This window comes from Trichomycterus rosablanca, chromosome 20 (genome assembly GCF_030014385.1).
Source record: "Trichomycterus rosablanca isolate fTriRos1 chromosome 20, fTriRos1.hap1, whole genome shotgun sequence".
Lineage (NCBI taxonomy): Eukaryota > Metazoa > Chordata > Actinopteri > Siluriformes > Trichomycteridae > Trichomycterus > Trichomycterus rosablanca.
In genome coordinates, this window is record NC_086007.1 from 682,501 (window position 1) to 702,328 (window position 19,828).

Here is a 19,828-nt window from a genome sequence, read left to right on the forward strand (position 1 = left end):
TCAAGTGTTGTACCCTCACACGAACATCATATATCTGTGTTATTATATCTATATTATTATTATATTTACATTAATGACTGTAGGTCGCCATCTACAGGCCAGTTTTGGTATTTTTTAACAATAGTACTTTTGGTAGCACCTCTGGCGCCCCCCTCAGGAATTGCTCTCCTCAGGAATGTACATCCTTGACCACAAATACCCCAGGTGGTAGCAAGCAGTTTGGGGATGCACCTTTTTTTATTATATAAGAATATTAGCGCATTAGAGCCCTCTAGTGGTAAACTTACAGTAGCGCAGGTGCTACGTTTAATCACACACACACACAGCAGCTTAAACGATTGAATGGTGTGTTGCTCACTAGTGAGACTTCTCTGTGCCCATAAAACAAAGAACTGTCATCTTACTCTGAAAGCAAACAGGTCTGGAAGGTCCATGTAATCCGACACCCAACAAAAAACAAAAAAAACAAAAACAGGAATGCTGTACAAACAAGAGGCTGCCGGAATTCAGGTGTCACTGTCCACAGCCAAGCAAGCTTTGCATGAACATGAGCTTAAAGGCAGGTTGGCACACTGCTCCGAAACCCGGACCCTAACGCTGGACTGAGGTTCGTTTGTGATTAGATGGATGATGAACGAGCCCTCTAGAGCAGTGTTTGGCCTTATTTGGCTCTAACAGTCAGATTGTATCTACTGTAAAGCATGGTGGGTGGTAGTATTATGGTCTGGAGACATTTTGCTTCCAGAAAATTCTTTAATCCTGGCTGCAATTGGAAGTCCCAGCAGGATTATGAGTTAAAATGCTGGTTATGAAATGACCAGCATCAGTGCCAGACATTAGAAATGCATTTTTTATCATATTTTAAATTAATTCCTCGTTTTTTAAACAGGACGTCCAAAAAACTCATGACCAGGCACCCAAGACCGGTTTGGAGATATTACAAGGCATCCTTATACCTCCGAAAATCCCAAAAATGATTCATATGAGCTGAAAAATCTACAAAGCAAAGAGTCACTTGTTAGGAGTCATATTGAGGAATTATTTGGAAGTGATTCAGAAGTGAATCACTTGTATACAGTATAGATGCTACACGTTATGGGAGGGGTGAAGAATCGCAGCACGTGTCGGTGTGTGTGTGTGTGTGTGTGTGTGTGTTGTGTAAACATGAAGTGTGTGTACATGAGAAACACCTACAGCGTGGATGATGTCCAGCATGTCGTAAGCCTTGGTGCTCTCAAAAGGAACCAGGGTGTCGAGTCCAGGAACCAGACGGTCACTGTGGAGGGCAGGGGGGGGGCAGGGGGACAGGACAACGTCGTTACACCCTCAATATTTACATTTACAGTATTTAGCAGACGCTGTTATCCAAAGCGACTTACAGTACAGTTACAGTACACAATCTGAGCAAGTGAGGGTTAAGGGCCTTGCTCAAGGGCCAACAGGAGCAACCTGGCAGTGGTGGGGCTTGAACCAGCGACCTTCTGATTACTAGTCCAGTACCCTAACCACTAGGCTACTGCTGGAGTAGTTCTGAAATGTTCTTAAAGTGCCTATAGGGTTCGAATCGTCCGGGCGTCTACATACAACAGACAAGATTATACGGTGGGAGGGGGTGATTCCAGGAAACCTGGACCCACTGCAACCCTGACCAGGATAAAGTAGAGCTAAAACATGAAGAATTTACTATGGGTCTGCATCTCTCTACCCAAAACACGCCCCCTCAGACACGTATGCAGTAGCCGACCGCTTCTTTTCACCTGTACGTGGCTGGTCACACAGGGATCAGAGTGCAGCGCCTCCACCAGCCAGCAGAGGTCACAACTGCAGCAGTAACTATCGCCCTCACCCTCAGACACCTCTGATTATGTCTGTATAGGCACCCGGTAGATTTGAACTCAGGAGCATCGAGATCTCAGCGGGCGTGTTTTACCGCTGCGCCACCCGAGCGCCGCTACACTGAGGCGCTACTACTCTCTACGCTCACCACGGCTGCTCAATGCAACATGCAACACTGCCACCTAGTGGCCTGGCCTGCTCTGGTCATGTGCAGGTGTAGATGTTACCTGGGGTCGTGGCACTCGGAGATGGGTGATTGATCCTGATTGCTCAGAGGAAGGAAGTTAAAAAACCCTCTGAGGTTCAGCAGCGCATCGATGTCGTTCTCAAACGCCCGGTGAGCCACGCCTACAGAGAGAGAAGGAACCGCCATCATGCTAACGAAATATCATACAGGAGTGAATTCTTTTCCCCTGCCAGAGGTGGACTCTCACAGAGAGCTGTATTACATACGGAGAGTCCCGCTATGCTCTACGCAAAGTATCCACCACCTGTGTAAATGGCCAGCAGAGGGCCTCGGAGACGCCCGGCCAGGACTGGAGCTCAGCGGGGATTCAAACCCGAGAGCTAACAATAAACTAAGCTATCACACCCGATCATGTAGAGAACAGTGCCGCTCCTATACCGCTACTTTTCCCCTTACCCGAGACCGCCGTGTGCGTCTTGGCTCCCCCGAGCTCCTCCTGCGTCACGTCCTCGTTAGTGACCGATTTAACCACGTCCGGTCCCGTGATGAACAGATACGACGTGTCCTGGAAGAACACGCAAACCACTTAGACATGTCCGATTCCCCTGACTGCATCAGGGATCAGGTAGGAAGTGGGGAGGGTCACCAGGTTTTCACACAGACTCGTCGTGTTCTTGACTCACCTTGACCATGAAGGTGAAGTCGGTGAGGGCGGGCGAGTACACGGCTCCGCCTGCACACGGACCCATGATGAGGGAGATCTGAGGAACCACACCCGACGCCATCACGTTCCTCTGAGACACACACACACACACACACACACACACACACACACACACACACACACACACACACACACACACACACACACAGGTCAATCACCAATACCTGCATCAGTGTTGTAGGGGGTCTGGTGCTACCTGGACACACTGAACATTGGACAACCACGTGTCCAGACAGTAACTGGTCTGTTCAGGTGATTCAGCCACACCCATGTATCCTGTGACTAAATGTTCATTCCTGTTACCCACATTTTGTTGTTATCAGTTTATTTTAAAAAGAACATGTTGTGATAAATCACTACTCTGTGCCCTCGTCTAGTCCACGTGTCTGTAATTTCAGCGTACCAGGAATATGTCGGCGTATCCTGCCAGAGAGTCCACGCCCTCCTGGATTCTGGCTCCACCGGAGTCGTTCAGACCGATCACAGGAGCTCCGACCATCATCGCCTGGTCCATCACCTTGCAGATCTTCTGGGCGTGGGCTCCGGATAAACTCCCCCCGAACACGGTAAAGTCCTGAAACCAAAAAGCGGTGTGATGACATCACGTCCTGTCACATGAGACCAGGTAAGAGTGCAGTAAGGTCATGTGATACTCACCTGGCTGAACACGTACACGAGCCGGCCGTTGATTCGCCCCTGTCCTGTTACTACACTGTCACCTGGGTACTGAACACACACACACACACACACACACACGTGATGTGATGATGGAACGGAAGCTCATTACAGTGGACCCACCACCCCTAACATGTGCTGGAGGAAGCATGTGCTAGCCAGCCTGGGTGATATGTGTACATGATAAAAAAATAATAAAAACAAAGCAGCACAGTAACCTTGTTGTGATCGGCCTCCATCCCGAAATCAGCGCAGCGATGTTCCACAAACATGTCGTACTCAACGAAGGAGTCGGGATCCAACAGCAGAGCGATCCGCTCTCGAGCCGTCAGCTTCCCCTAAACGAAGAGAGCGGAGGTGAAGAATTCCTATAAAAGCTCAAGAACGCTGCAAAAACTCTGGGTGGTCCTAATGTTTTGACACAGTCTGGGCACCACTGGGTACATTCAATTAAAAAATGCTCTTTTTAATGCAGCTTTTAGTTTGGACAGAGCCCTGTTGTAAAGTCTCACAACCACAGGTCAAGAATTGTCCATCGTGCCATCCTGAACATCGTCCTCTGGCACACCAACCACCAGCATGTCCCCCCCACCTCCGTCTTTTCCTCATAGAACTCTCATCCCTCATCTGCACATGCTCAGACCATCTTAATCTCGTCTACCTAACTCGGTCTCTATATCATCCAGCCCCAATTTGGTAACGCAAGTAAGTCAAGGCAAGTCTTATAGAGAACTGTATCTTTGTTTCTGGTTAAGATAATGGATTAGCAATCAGAAGATTGCCGGTTCAAGGCCCCTCACTGCCCTGTTCCCACTGTTGGGCCATTGAACCCTAAACTGATCAGACTGTACTCGGTCACAACTGTAAATCGTTTTGGATAAAAGCGTCTGCTGAAATGCCATAAATGTAAACGACTGAATACTGACTGTTCGTACAGAGGTAGCTTGTAACTCAACTTCCCCTACATTCAAAATCTTTAAAACTTTGCACCTTAAACTCAACGTTTGTGCGACTGTCGCTTTGTTGAGCGCTCGGCTTGATCAGTAAACCCTCATCAGCGTGTGAATCTGATCTGAATCTGCATCAGTGTGGAATAAGGTTCAGATCCAGGGTTACAGCTCCACGTGTATCTGTGTTTATCTGGATTCTCCTCCCTGTTTCACTTTTAAACTTGTGTTACAGCTCCAGATTCTGAGAAACGGTGAGAATCAGAATCAGCTTCTCCCAGAGTCTAAAACGCTTCTGGTTCAGAATAAAGCTTAACGTGGTTTAATGTAGTAAAAGAAGGAGACAGGAGCACTAAACTTCTCTTCATTATTACTGCTCATAAGTTCCTCCACTAATCACATTCCTCACTCGCTGTTTTACTACAATAAGTCACGATGAGTTTTGTGCACCGCCGTCACACTTCATAGGAAATAACGGCACAGCGTCGGTGCTGAAGGGAATACGGTACTCCAACATCGAGCATCTCCAGCATTAAGAAGCATCAGGAAACAATAAAGAAGTAAAACTAAAGTGCAGCTTTTATTGTCTTTTTATTGATGTGTAACTGTTAGTAATTGTATTTCAGTGTGTTTATATTATATTTGTGTTATTTTCAGTGTTTAAGTGTCAAAAACAACCTCATTATTTTACATGAGACTAAAATATCTGCAGCTGCACGGGACCATGGACGCATTAACAGGTTCTTCAAACGTCCTTACGGGAAAAAATACCTCGAAACTCAACGTCTTTAAAACTCAACACCCCTCCCAGAACCGACTGGGGTCCAGTTTCAAGGTACCGCTACTGGAACCATCCTGGTTTGGACTTGTGTGGCTCAGGTCACAGGAAACACAGCACAGATAAATGGAAAAATAAACTCTAGATATTCTAGAAGCAAATGTCACACAGTCAGTCATGGAACTGAAGCAGAAAATGAGACACTGAGACAGAAACTCTAAACCCACCATGACCTGCTTTAAGAAGCACAAGGTGAATTCCTGTGCTGGCCATCACAGAACCCTGATTTAAATACTGAAAAATCAGCAAGAAGATCCAAACAGATCTCAGATCTAGAAGGATCTGGTGGGGTGTTAAAACTTTTGCACACTCCACAGGTCCCACTGATATAAACTCATTCTGCAGTAACGTGGTGTACACTTTAAAACCGAACAGATTAGTGCTTTATCCAGGGCTGTATACACTTCTTCCTCAGGGTTGTGAGTGTTGTGAATAAGTTTTCACACCCGTTTGTGCTGGGATTCGATCCTGCTCCCTCCTCCACCTCTCAGAGCCGCTCTGCGTTTATTCTCGATCCTCTCCTGAACAGAAACACTTCCAGCTCCTCTCCAGAGAGTCTTCTGTAACAGAGCTGCAGAGGAGGCCTGAGGAACCGGGGAGAGAGTCCTGAGAGAGCATTTCAGTCCGGTTAGGATGGCGCTGCTGCTCCGGATCAGGGTTAACGCCGCCATTTTCACCCCCCTGTCACCGACCGACCTGTGTCCTTACCGGGCGCTCGCGTCTGCGCATGCGCGGGGCCGGCTCTTAAAGACGCAGGGCGATTTTACTGAGTTTGTTCGAGTGTTTTGCTCTTTACCTGACGTGTTTATGTATTTCTTATCAGAAATGGCTTCTATGTGCATTTTACTGCAAATTTAACTGCCCGTTTGTTTAATAGTGATATAACGAAATGTAGCGTTCGATTTCTGTGCGTTTAACACTGCGATATGCAAATGAGGTCCGCTGTGATTGGCTGGCTGACGCTCACATTCTTGCGTAACAAGTACGGCCAGAGATCTTGACGCATGCGCAATAATCCAGTACGGTTGCCACACGTCTGACCAAATACCTGGACACTGTCATTCTGATGACCGACTGACTGCTTTTGCACTTTTGTCCTTGTGTTTAATGAACAATAAGTTGCACAAAGTGGAGCACTTTGGCAATGCCGTGTACGTTTTATTATTCATTTACATTTACGGCATTACAGTTATGACTGAACACAATTTTTGAGCAATTGAGGGTTAAGGGCCTTGCTCAGGGGCCCAACAGTGGCAACTTGGTGGTGGTGAGGCTTGAACCGGCAACCTTTTGATTACTAGTCCAGTACCTTAACCACTGAGCTATCACTGCCCTTATTCATCAAGTCATTATTTTTTTAGTGAAAATTTTTTTTTTAGCGCGTCCAATTGCCCGATTGCGTCACGCTTCCTCTCCACGAATGCCGATCCCCGCTCTGATCGAGGAGAACGAAGCTAACCCACGCCCCCTGCGACACGTGGGCAGCAGCCGTATGCGTCTTATCACCTACACTTTGACGAGTGCAGTGCAGCTCAGCGTTGTGTACGGAGAGGCACACCCTGAGAGCACTCTCTTCCCGTCTCTGTGCAGGCACCATCAATCAGCCAGCAGAGGTCGTACTTGCACCAGTCATGAGAGAGAGACCCCATCCGGCTTAGTCCCACCCATATTTATCTTTCTATGCTAGCTCATGCTACCCCACCACAGTGGAAAGGTCAGATAATGGGTCTGTGTGAAACCCTAGCTCTCTCTCTACACAGACGCATTTCACGTCATCCTACACTCCCGAGAAGAGGGCGTGTCTAAATCCTTAGCTCCCTTGAAATGCTCCTACTGAGGCGCCTTAATCCTGAGTGATGATCTGACTGAATGACGAGGGAGCGTCCGACGCCTCCTCAACGCTGAAGATCAATCCCAGCATTCAGTGCGGCACGACTCTCCTCACAGAAAACTACAAACATGGTGGACAAATCAATATGGAGCAACCAACAGAGTTCTTATCACATGTAAATAAATTCTGTTTGATGTGTAATCTGTATAAAGGTGTGATTATACGAGTGTGGGTTTATTTGTACACTGGGGCGTCAGGGAGAGTTTAAGCGTTTCGGTGTTAGTTGTAATGCTTGTGTGAACCACCAGAGGGCAGCACAACATTTCATATTTTTTGTTTTATTTATATATTTTTACCGTCGCTTTACCCTGGTCAGGGTCGCAGGATGTACATGTGTATGTGTGTATGTAAAACAGCATCTGCTCTGTGTGTGTCTTGGTGATTAACACACTCATCTGTTTCTACATATCTACTCAACACTTTCATATCAACCTCTCACACACACATACACACACACACACACACACACACACACACACACACACACACACTAAACAAACATTCGAAGCTTTTATACTTTTCATCAGCTGAATGATCAGGGTGCAGCTCAGGAATTGAACACCAGCGTGTCGTTCAGCTCTTCTGATTTATTACTAAATGTAAGGAACCACATGATGAATCTGATGTTTTATAAAAAATCAGTTTGGGACCAAATTGAATTATTATTTTTGCATAAAGACAAAGTGAGGTGCAGCACCCCCATCCAAGAAAAAATAAATGAATTAATAAACAGCCTTGGGTTTTCACCCTTTGACTTTAATGATTCAAAGACCCCAATACTTCATGAAATCAAGGAGTCTACCTCTGCAGAATCAAGCAGAAGTAGAACATGCAATTCCACGCCTCACAGACAGGTGGCACTAAACACTTGCATAAACACTTGCATAATTCGCCCTGCGGTTAAAATAACTGACCAAGAATTGTTTGAAATGTTTTAATATTTTAATATTTTGACTTATTTAGGTTACGTGTGGAGCCGTGAACCTGAAACGGGTTTGTTGAAGGTCACAGTGCTTTGTGTTTATGGTGCTCCAACAGAACCTGGAATGCTGAGCGGAATCAGGTGCAGAAGTATGTGGACGCCGGTTGATCTACAGGTTTGCGTGGAGCCACGCGATGTAGTCGTCTATGGCTCGGATTCCCACCGAGAAGTACGCCGGCCAGAAGGCGAAGCTGATGCAGCCGTGGAAGCCGTCCTCGTAGTGCCGGTGCGTGACGGAAACGCCGGCGAGCTCTAACCTCCGCGCGTACATCATCCCGTCGTCCCTGAGCACGTCGTGCTCGCAGGTCATGATATACGCCCGCGGCAGCGCCCTCAACGCTTTCTGTTCGGCCAGCAGCGGAGCAGCACGCACATCCAGCAGCGCCGGAACCTTCTCCAGGACGGAGGGCGAGCCGGTGCCGGGGAACACCCGCCGGTAGTGTTTGCGCACGCGCTCCGGGATCATCACGGTCCAGTCCAGCTTGGCTCGGTGCGGCTCCACGCGGGTCTGGTCCAGCGCCGTGTGGTTGTTCAGGAGGACGGTGTGGATCAGGTCTGGATCGGCACCCAGGTACTCGAGCCAGTAATGGGCCATCAGGGGGCGGTAGAGGATCGGGATGCCCTGGTTCTGCTGGTAGGATGCGGTGTTGAAGTCCAAAGCCTGGAGGACGGGGTAGATCAGGACCTGCAGCTTAAACTTCACACCGCTGTCGTTCTTCAGGCCGCTGATGTTATTCTTATCAGTCGTGTCGTCCATCACGCCACCGGTACGGTCCTGGTTAATCTGCAGGACGAGAGTACAAGGATTCATGCATCAATTTATTTATTAATTTGCCTTCCTGAGCCACTTTATCTTTGATCACAGGATCTGGAGCTTATTCCAGAAGTACCGAGCTCATTCCCTCATACAGACACGCCCTAAAAACTCAACTCAAATAGGTAAACCAGTAGACGGGATAAATAGAACAGCGAGCACACCAGCGCTGGGATTCTGGACTCTCCGAGTTCAGATCTGAGCTCTGCTACCGGCCGGCTGGGCGCCCCCTAGTGCCTGCAGCAAACAGAATCAACCACTAGTCTGCTGGGTGGGAAAAGACAGGATTATAAAGTGGGTGGGGTCTTCGGCTCTGTGTAAGGACCCTGGTTAGTGGGCCGAGGCGCCTGTACAGAAGTGGAGGAACGTGGAGATCAGCAAGTGACTCTCCGTGTGTGAGACCGATCTCACGCGCCGATCCACCGAAGTACGGGCAAATAAGAAGGGGTCGGAGGGAGGGAGGGAGGGCGTGTCAGGAGAATATACCCTCCTCGTACACCATCGTGGGTCTCCAGCAGAGGAAGAGGAACTGGCTACGACTAAACTGGGAGGAAATGTACAGTGTTCAGCTCCATAACTGTGAAACGAAGATGTGCTAGCTGACCGCTGAAAGACCCTTCCTGGTGCAACTCTTCTATTTCTTCTTTCCGAGCTTGGGACCTGCACTGAGAGCGCACTGACATCCTCCCTTGGACACTGGCCGATCGTGTCTGTGCAGACGCCCACCCGGCCAACAGCACTGCTGGAATTCGAACCCCGGATCCCCAGATCTCAGCAGTAACCACATTCACCATGAGGAACCTTCCTTCAGATTCAGCGTGTTACCACTGCAACAGCGACTCCTACTGTTCGGTCTAGGTAATGGCATGAGTAGTGAAGGAATACAGAACACAGAGGGCAGAGCTTGTTCATCCAAATGAGCTGCTGGTTGGTGTAAAGAGTTGGCAGCAGGGGTCGCCAGTGTGCACAGGGGAATTGGATATATCCCAGACTGGGACGTTAGAAGACGTTCACATGAGCACTAAATAGGGAACGAGGTGTGCGGTTTGGGATGGAGAATTTACCCGCTGTGCCACGGCGGCGGCGAGGTTCCCTCCTGCACTGTCGCCACAGACAGCGACGCGCCCGGGGTCCACCGAAAACTGCGCCAACACCTCACGCTGCAGGAAGTAACGAGACGCTCGTACACACTCCTCATACTGAACCGGAAAACGTACGTCAGGGGCCATACGGTAACTGTGGAGAGAAAACACACACACTCATTTAACACACACACACACACACACACACACACACACACACACACTAACACACACACGGCTAACATACACATACAAATACACTGACACACACACTCAGCTAGCACACACTGACACACACACTATCACACTCACACACTAATGCACACACACACACACACTCACACATACACTGACACACACTGATACACACTGATACACACTCAGCTAGCACACACTGACATACACTAACACACACAAACACTCTCACACACACACTCACAGACTAACCCACACACAAACACACACTGACACACTCACTAACATACTCACACAAACACACACTGACAAACACCGACACACAAACACTGACACACACACACACTCAGCTAGCACATGCACAAACACACACTGACACACACACACAAACACTGACACACACAAACACACACTAACAGACACTGACACACACTCAGCTAGCACATGGACACACACAAACTCACACTGGCACACACTCACACTGACACACACTGACACACACTAACATACACACAAATACACTCACACACACAAACACACACTGACAGACACACAGACACAAACACACACACTCCACTAGCACACACACACTGACACACAAACACACTCACACACACACACACATACTAACACACGCTAACATACACAAACACACTGACATATGACACACACTCAGTTAGCACACAAATACACACAAACACTAACACATACAAACACACACTGTGACACAAACACTGACATGAGTAACACACACACACACACTTACTCGACTGTCACCACCACTGCGTCCAGTTTGGCCGCCATTTTCTTGCACAGCAGATCATAAGAACCCAACTCTGTACAACACACAACAACACCAGTACATCAGAACCAGTAAATCAGAACCAGTACATCAGAACCAGTCCTGCCTGACTGACTGGAACCATCTGTGTAACACTTACTGGGTGTCCCGAGGGCCCATCCGCCCCCGTGGATGAACACCACGCCCCTCCTCAGTGACCCACTCTGCGTCGCTTCAGGCTGGTACACTCGCACATGCACGCCGCTGAACTCGGTGTCCAGGGTTCGAACCTCCTCGTAGTCGGGCGGCACCATCCACTCGAAGCTGGAGATGACGAGGTTAATGGTGTGAATGTGATGGGTGAGACCCACGGAGTGTGTGACGTCTGCCTGAGAGAACACACACAGCAAACACACGGTCATACACAACCGGGCCCTCGTCATTCCGATGGGCCCCTGGGCCCCTGACAGGGAGGACATGCAGACGCCCGACCGGCCAATAGCACCTCTGAGACTGGAACCCTGGCTGGAGCAAGCCCTCGTTTATCAGACCCGACAGAAAACGGTGATAAAACTGTTCAAAACACAAAACATTTTGATTGGTGACCTTGAAAGCTTGAGGAAGACTATTATAATAATAGTGGGCACAGGTTCCCTGAACCCGAAAGCATCAGAATTTGGCGTAAACAGCCTGAATCCGTGTTCCCAACCTGCCATGTGCAAGCAGTTCAGGCTGGTAATCAGTGTCCTTGATCAGTGTTTGAAGACCCCGCCCACATAGTCCGGTCATCCCGCCCTAGACATGGTGGCCAATTAGTATCTGCTGCAGGCACTGCCAGTTATGCCCGCTCGATAGCGCCAAGCCGACCGGTGGCAACGCCTCTATTTATTTATATTTAATTACTCGCTTACTTAACCGCTTATCCAGTCAGGGTCGCGGGGGGTGCTGGAGCCTAACCCAGCTTTTCAATGGGCACAAGGCACACAGTAACACCCTGGACGGGGCGCCAGTCCATCACAGGGCAGACACACACACACTCACATATACACACACACACTTATTCATCTATAGGGCAATTCAGTGTCTCCAATTAACCTGGACTGGGAGGAAACTGGAGCTCCCGGAGGAAACCCACGCAGTCACAGGGAGAACATGCAAATTCCTCACAGAAAGGACCCGGACTGCCCCGCCTGGTGATCGAACCCAGGACCTTCTTGCTGTGAGGCGACAGTGCTACCCACCGAGCCACCGTGTCGCCCCTATATTTATTTATTGGTTTATTGTTTTTAAATATTATTAGTATTATTATTACAATTTTTATTATTATTATTATTGTTACAATTTTTATTATTATTATTATTATTACCATTTTTATTTTTTGTTATTATTTTTATTATTATTATTACCATTTTTTTATTATTATTTTTATTATAATTTTTATTATTTATTAATACTATTTTTTTATATTTAGGTATTATTTATTTATTTATTTATTTATTTATTAGTTAGCTATTTTTTATTTCATTGCTATTTTTATGGTCGTCACTTGTAAGGTTGTTATTGTAACTTAAAATTTGTTTAGTATTTATTTTATTGTTTTTTCTGTGTTTTTTAAATCTCTCTTTGGATTAAAAGTTCAAAAGCGTTTGTGGAATTATTTAAAGCTCTCTTTTATTTAAAGTTCTGGTTTTTGCTCTTAAGTCATTAATAAAAATAAATCTGTGTCTATGTTCTCGTTCAGCGTTTCGATCTGATGTTTAATTCTTTCTCAGACGTTCAGACTCGCTCCACCGAGTCTCAGTGTCAGAGCGAGCGGCGGCGGTGGTGACCACTAAGCCGTGAACTTTACCACCAGTTTCATAACCGAATTCCTGCAGTTCTGTGTCGCTCGTGTCCCTTTGACCCAGAAGGTCAGTTTGATCCAGATGCCGAACACGCCGTCCACGTCCAGCCTGGTGTTCAGCGCTAAGTAAGCTCAGGGTCAGAACGTTAGGTCTCACTGGACATTATGTTCAGGTCAAAAGTTCTGGAACAATGAAAACGTGTCGCTTCTCTGTGGACTTCGCTCAGATTAACTCTAAAATTAAACAATAAATACGTGATGAGTTTGGTGTGGAGAAACTTCTGTTAAACACCTTTGGGATGAATTGGAATGCTGATCACAAGGCTGGATGTCCAATAAGCTCATGATCAGGCGTCCACTTACTTCTGCACGTTTACTACCTGTCCCATCTTCTCACCTGTCCAGTTCTGGTCATCATGCATCCTCTGACCTGTCCTAAATACCATGTGTCCCTGTCGCCCCAAGTGTCCTCCAACGTCTCCTACAGTTTCCACCTGTCCTGAATTAGTGTCCACCTGACGGGTCGAGGTCCCTCCGTTCGTCCCACCAGTCCGAAATCCTACACTGCATGCCCGAAAGTATTCGGACCCATTCCAACACCATGAGAATGAACATGCAGTTACCCCCCCCCCCCCCCCCCCCTCTTTCCACAACACTTTACAGTGTGTTTGTGGGGATTTGTGCCCATTCAGCGTTCAGGTGTTCCATGGGGTTGAGATCAAAGCCCTGTGTGGGTCATTCCAGGTTCCTCCACTCCTCAAACCAGTCAGACCAGTAATGCTAGAATGGAAAACGACCCGGGTTCAGACCGCTGCCATAAAGGTAGAGGCGTGTCATTAATTGTTTACGCTCGTCAGCAGTGGGCGTGGCTGAAACACCTGAACTCATAATTGGACGAAGCGTCTACATACATCTGCTAGTTCTGCTCAAGGGTCCAAGAGTGCCAATCTGGCAACCTTCCAATCACCAGTCCTGTATCTTAACCCGCCCCATCCTCCCCTCCCTCGTTTCCTTTAATTACCGTATTAACGAAGTGTTTCTCTCACCAGATTAGTGACGGTACGAAACGTGGCCCCCACCAGCATGAGCTTCCAGGGCTCGCCGACGCCCGCGGGTAACGGGATGTAGATGTAATACGCCACGGCCAGAACCAGAGTTACTCCACACAGCAGCTTCATCGTCCTGAGATTTCAGCATCGAGTGAATCTGAGTCGCGTCCCAGCCGGGGTTTATCTGCCAGAGGTGAATCCGACCGGCCAATCAGATCACAGCACCGAGGACTGCTGGGAAATACATTTTGACATCGTAGTTGTGTTTCCAAACGATACGGTTCCTGTAAAACATCCAGAGTCGTGGATTCATCCTAATAAACCACACTACCAATCATACACTATACAGACAAAAGTATTTGGACACCCGACTGTGAGCTTGTCAGACGTCTCGTTATATAGAGCGACCTCTATGTCAGGGTTTCTTGTGGAGGCTTTAAATTACATCTTGTAAGCCACAGTGGGACCAGATTGTACAGAGATGCATCGTTTGTGTTGCCTGGGTCGCGTAAACAAATCACAGACAAAATGAGGGTCGCTTGTGATCTAGGGAATTTGTGTGGGAATTTGTGCCCGTTCAGTCAAAATATGGCAGCATTTGTACAGCTGGGTGCTGACCGATTTCACAGTTGATGTTCCGATTCATCCCAGAGCTCTTAAATGGGGCTGAGGTCAGGACTCCTTTATAGAGCTCGCTCATGCTGGAACAGGAAAGGGCCTTCCCTAAACTGTTTATAACCCTAACCCTAACCTGTTAGTGACTGTTGAGGCTGAAACAGTAATTTCAGTCATTAGAAGACCAGCACACGCCTCCTCGGTCATGGATTCTAACAGAGAGCTTTAGCATGTGTGGAGGAACCCGCTACACTCTCTGTATTCCTCCACCACCTGTGAAAGCACCTCGACTGGACAGTAGGTGTCACTGTTTCTAAGCACCTTTTCTTGGGGGTCTGTGGATAGAAAACACCTCAAAGAATGTAAATACACTAAATACACAGATCTATCCAGATGTGCTGCCTGTATAATATAATAATATACAGATCTATCCAGATGTGCTGCCTGTAGTATATAATAAGATACAGATCTATACAGATGTGCTGCCTGTAGTATATAATAATATACAGATCTATCCAGATGTGCTGCCTGTAGTATATAATAAGATACAGATCTATCCAGATGTGCTGCCTGTATAATATAATAATATACAGATCTATCCAGATGTGCTGCCTGTATAATATAATAATATACAGATCTATCCAGATGTGCTGCCTGTATAATATAATAATATACAGATCTATCCAGATGTGCTGCCTGTAGTATATAATAATATACAGATCTATCCAGATGTGCTGCCTGTATAATATAATAATATACAGATCTATCCAGATGTGCTGCCTGTATAATATAATAATATACAGATCTATCCAGATGTGCTGCCTGTAGTATATAATAATACACAGATCTATCCAGATGTGCTGCCTGTATCGAGATGTGCTGCCTGTTGTATATAATAAGATACAGATCTATACAGATGTGCTGCCTGTAGTATATAATAATATACAGATCTATCCAGATGTGCTGCCTGTAGTATATAATAAGATACAGATCTATACAGATGTGCTGCCTGTAGTATATAATAATATACAGATCTATCCAGATGTGCTGCCTGTAGTATATAATAAGATACAGATCTATACAGATGTGCTGCCTGTAGTATATAATAATATACAGATCTATCCAGATGTGCTGCCTGTAGTATATAATAAGATACAGATCTATACAGATGTGCTGCCTGTATAATATAATAATATACAGATCTATCCAGATGTGCTGCCTGTAGTATATAATAATACACAGATCTATCCAGATGTGCTGCCTGTATCGAGATGTGCTGCCTGTTGTATATAATAAGATACAGATCTATACAGATGTGCTGCCTGTAGTATATAATAATATACAGATCTATCCAGATGTGCTGCCTGTATCCAGATGTGCTGCCTGTAGTATATAATAATATACAGATCTATCCAGATGTGCTGCCTGTATAATATAATAATATACAGATCTATCCAGATGTGCTGCCTGTATAATATAATAATATACAGATCTATCCAGATGTGCTGCCTGTAGTATATAATAATATACAGATCTATCCAGATGTGCTGCCTGTAGTATATAATAATACACAGATCTATCCAGATGTGCTGCCTGTATAATATAATAATATACAGATCTATCCAAATGTGCTGCCTGTATCGAGATGTGCTGCCTGTAGTATATAATAATACACAGATCTATCCAGATGTGCTGCCTGTATAATATAATAATATACAGATCTATCCAGATGTGCTGCCTGTATCGAGATGTGCTGCCTGTTGTATATAATAAGATACAGATCTATACAGATGTGCTGCCTGTAGTATATAATAATATACAGATCTATCCAGATGTGCTGCCTGTATCCAGATGTGCTGCCTGTAGTATATAATAATATACAGATCTATCCAGATGTGCTGCCTGTATAATATAATAATATACAGATCTATCCAGATGTGCTGCCTGTATAATATAATAATATACAGATCTATCCAGATGTGCTGCCTGTAGTATATAATAATATACAGATCTATCCAGATGTGCTGCCTGTAGTATATAATAATACACAGATCTATCCAGATGTGCTGCCTGTATAATATAATAATATACAGATCTATCCAAATGTGCTGCCTGTATCCAGATGTGCTGCCTGTAGTATATAATAATACACAGATCTATCGAGATGTGCTGCCTGTAGTATATAATAAGATACAGATCGATCCAGATGTGCTGCATTTAGTATATAATAAGATACAGATCGATCCAGATGTGCTGCATTTAGTCTAGTTTTATTGAGAATAGATTGATAAAAACTTACTACAGGAATACACGTCCATATGGTAGAACAAACTACAGAACACCGACAAAGCGAAGCCTCTCACTCATGTAAACAGAGAGATGTGCGCCGCCTAGTGGACGCTTACTGAACTACTGGTCACTTTTATTACATACCTTTAAACTCAGAGTGTATCTGGAGTACACAATGGTAGGAGTCGCTGTTCCTGTAGTCCTTATCACAGCCCTCTCTGCCACTGGAAGTGCTTCGTCTAGTAAAAAGCTTCAGTTCTGTCTGTAAAACAGTGAAGCTTCATAAATCCTGATGTTCTGACCTGACCTGTTTACTCAGTCACACACTGTTTTACTCACAGGAATGTAAAAACTTTAAGGTGTGTCCTCTGTTCTCTGTGTATCTTTCATTATTCATCCCTAATGCTACTCATATTTATATCTCCAAATACACCAGGGCTTTATTATAATTTCAAAACAATAGTTATGACTCTTGACATTGATCTACAGTATAATGTTTTAATGTGATTAGTAAATGCAGATGTGAGTGTTTTCTGAATGTGATGAGTAAATGACCAAGTTTGGCTTGAATTTTGTGTTTTTGACCTGCTGGAGCAGCTTGTTTGCTTACATTTCTTCCTAATGTACAGTGGGGACCAACTAGAGGCAATGTTAGTGCTGTATTCTTCTTTTAAATATACATAAAATGCAAAATACGAATCTCAAATCATAAACCTTAAGCAACCACTCGATGACTAAAGAAGATCAAGTTGTGCTGACAGTCATGGACTTTAACTCCAGCATTTCAGAGGCTCTTGAAGACGAAGTTAAGCATTCGGTAACTTCACATCTCTTTGAAATGTTGTGAGATCAAATCCCACCACTGCCAAGGTGCCCCAAGTGGCCCCTGAGTAAGACACCTAATACTGAATCGCTTGCATTGTATTGTATATAGTCAGTTGACAGTTGTAAAATGAACTGCAGTATTGCACATTTAAAAAAATATATAAAATGGGAGGATACAGGGAACCTAGGGGGAAACGCATGCAAGAGGAGAACATGCAAAAACTCCTTACAAACTGACGAAGCGAGGATTGATTCAAGGTCTTCAAGGACGCTGTTATTTAGACTGTAGTAGTAAAGCCTCCTCAGCAGGGGGCGCTGTTGCTTCAGAAACACTCTGTTATTACACAGACGAGGAAAAATCAGTTCGTCTATAAATAAATCGGTTTAATTAAAGTAAAAATTAAAATAAAAACTTCATTTTCATCTCGATGTGTCAAATATTATTGAGCTTTACTGAATATAAATGTTCTGACTGTGTTAAATCTTAAAATGCGCCTGAAACACATTAAGTTGATTAGTGTGCAGGTATTAGCATGTATTAGCATGTATAAATCAGAACCCACATGATTATTAGATTATTAGGTTATTAGGTTCGAACCCTGCACCCACCTGCTCCTCCACTGCACCACCTCCACTGATCCCACTCGTACCATGAACTTTAATCCTGCTTATACATCCACAGTTGTTATCTGCCTCTGTGTCAACCTTCACCAGGTCCTAAACCTGTCCAGAAATATGTTGACCCTTGACCACTGTTCCAAAACCAGGGGCATCTATATGGAGTCCTCACACCCCTCCCCATGCCCCCCACTGCCCCCTTTGGGGTGTATCCATACAATTTTGTGCACATTCAGTCAAGAGCATTTGTAAAGATGTTTGAAAAGAAGCTCTCATTTCAATCCAGGTTCCATTTCATGGCTGAAATCAGACACCGAGTTTAGTAATTAGAAGAGCTGTCTACATAATTTTGGCCATGTGGTGTGTTTCAGTACAAGCCTTTAACAGTCAGCTCCCCAACAGAAACCACATCAAATATCACCCCTGATTACAGTACACACACATTACTCATTTAATGAGATCGAAATCTGGCTGATGTTCCTTCTATTTGGGGTCTGATGTTCTTTCTTTTTTGGGGTCTGATGTTCTCCTTATTGGGGTCTGATGTTCCTCCTGTTTGGGGTCTGATGTTCCTCCTTTTTGGGGTCTGATGTTCTTTCCTTTTTGGGCTCTGACGTTCTCCTTATTGGGGTCTGATGTTCTTTCCTTATTGGGGTCTGATGTTCCTCCTGTTTGGGGTCTGATGTTCTCCTTATTGGGGTCTGATGTTCCTCCTGTTTGGGGTCTGATGTTCTCCTTATTGGGGTCTGATGTTCCTCCTGTTTTGGGTCTGATGTTCCTCCTTTTTGGGGTCTGATGTTCTTTTCTTTTTGGGGTCTGATGTTCTCCTTATTGGGGTCTGATGTTCCTCCTGTTTGGGGTCTGATGTTCTCCTTATTGGGGTTTGATGTTCCTCCTTTTGGGGTCTGATGTTCCTCCTTTTTGGGGTCTGATGTTCTATTTTTGGGGTCTGACGTCCTGCTTTTTGGGGGGTCTGCTGATGTCCTCCTTCTGGGGTCTGATGTTTCTCCTTTTTGGGGTCTGATGCCCTTGTTTTGGGGTCTGATTTTCCTCCTTTTTGGGGTCTGATGTTCCTCCTTTTTGGGGGTCTGATGTTCCTTCCTCCTGTTTGGGGTCTGATGTTTTTTGGGGGTCTGATGTTCTCCTGTTTGGGGTCTGATGTTCTCCTTATTGGGGTCTGATGTTCTCCTTATTGGGGTCTGATGTTCCTCCTTTTGGGGTCTGATGTTCCTCCTTTTTGAGGTCTGATGTTCCTCCTTTTTGGGGTCTGATGTTCTATTTTTGGGGTCTGACGTCCTGCTTTTTGGGGGGTCTGCTGATGTCCTCCTTCTGGGGTCTGATGTTTCTCCTTTTTGGGGTCTGATGCCCTTGTTTTGGGGTCTGATTTTCCTCCTTTTTGGGGTCTGATTTTCCTCCTTTTTGGGGTCTGATGTTCCTCCTTTTTGGGGGTCTGATGTTCCATCCTCCTGTTTGGGGTCTGATGTTTTTTGGGGGTCTGATGTTCTCCTGTTTGGGGTCTGATGTCCACGGTAAGGAACATTATGGGATAGCAGGAGCATTAAGGATTAGAACTTCCTCCTCCCCATGATGTCACTGTGTCTGATTCACTCTGAACTCCTTCAGCTGTTTCTGGATAA

The 19,828-nt window shown here is 45.6% G+C and overlaps 2 protein-coding genes across 7 annotated transcripts in view; both read right to left on the reverse strand.

Annotated features, from left to right (window-relative positions):
* The window catches only part of pccb (propionyl-CoA carboxylase subunit beta), a 12,206-nt gene extending 6,279 nt beyond the window's left edge, over nucleotides 1-5,927 (reverse strand). Inside the window, exons 1-8 of the mRNA XM_063017064.1 lie at nucleotides 5,654-5,927; nucleotides 3,641-3,760; nucleotides 3,405-3,473; nucleotides 3,151-3,321; nucleotides 2,707-2,817; nucleotides 2,480-2,588; nucleotides 2,064-2,184; nucleotides 1,195-1,276 (exon numbers count right to left, since the gene is read on the reverse strand). Of these exons, the coding sequence (XP_062873134.1) occupies nucleotides 1,195-1,276; nucleotides 2,064-2,184; nucleotides 2,480-2,588; nucleotides 2,707-2,817; nucleotides 3,151-3,321; nucleotides 3,405-3,473; nucleotides 3,641-3,760; nucleotides 5,654-5,878 (1,008 nt within the window). The 5' untranslated portion in view covers nucleotides 5,879-5,927. The remainder of the gene's footprint in view (nucleotides 1-1,194; nucleotides 1,277-2,063; nucleotides 2,185-2,479; nucleotides 2,589-2,706; nucleotides 2,818-3,150; nucleotides 3,322-3,404; nucleotides 3,474-3,640; nucleotides 3,761-5,653) is intronic.
* A 2,091-nt stretch (nucleotides 5,928-8,018) lies between these two features.
* nceh1a (neutral cholesterol ester hydrolase 1a) lies at nucleotides 8,019-18,299 on the reverse strand. Of its 6 annotated transcripts, none has more exons than XM_063017007.1 (8): nucleotides 18,183-18,299; nucleotides 17,804-17,907; nucleotides 16,893-17,006; nucleotides 13,842-14,128; nucleotides 11,113-11,341; nucleotides 10,938-11,007; nucleotides 9,959-10,130; nucleotides 8,019-8,864 (listed from the first exon to the last, which is right to left on the reverse strand). In XM_063017007.1, exons 4-8 carry the CDS (start codon nucleotides 13,971-13,973, stop codon nucleotides 8,190-8,192), a joined length of 1,278 nt encoding a protein of 425 aa, XP_062873077.1. In that variant the 5' UTR covers nucleotides 13,974-14,128; nucleotides 16,893-17,006; nucleotides 17,804-17,907; nucleotides 18,183-18,299; the 3' UTR covers nucleotides 8,019-8,189. The 6 variants fall into 6 exon arrangements, with proteins under 6 accessions (XP_062873077.1, XP_062873081.1, XP_062873079.1 ...); XM_063017011.1 differs by having other exon boundaries at nucleotides 13,842-14,075; nucleotides 16,893-17,010; XM_063017009.1 differs by having other exon boundaries at nucleotides 13,842-14,078; nucleotides 16,893-17,010.
* Nucleotides 18,300-19,828: the final 1,529 nt, after the last annotated feature.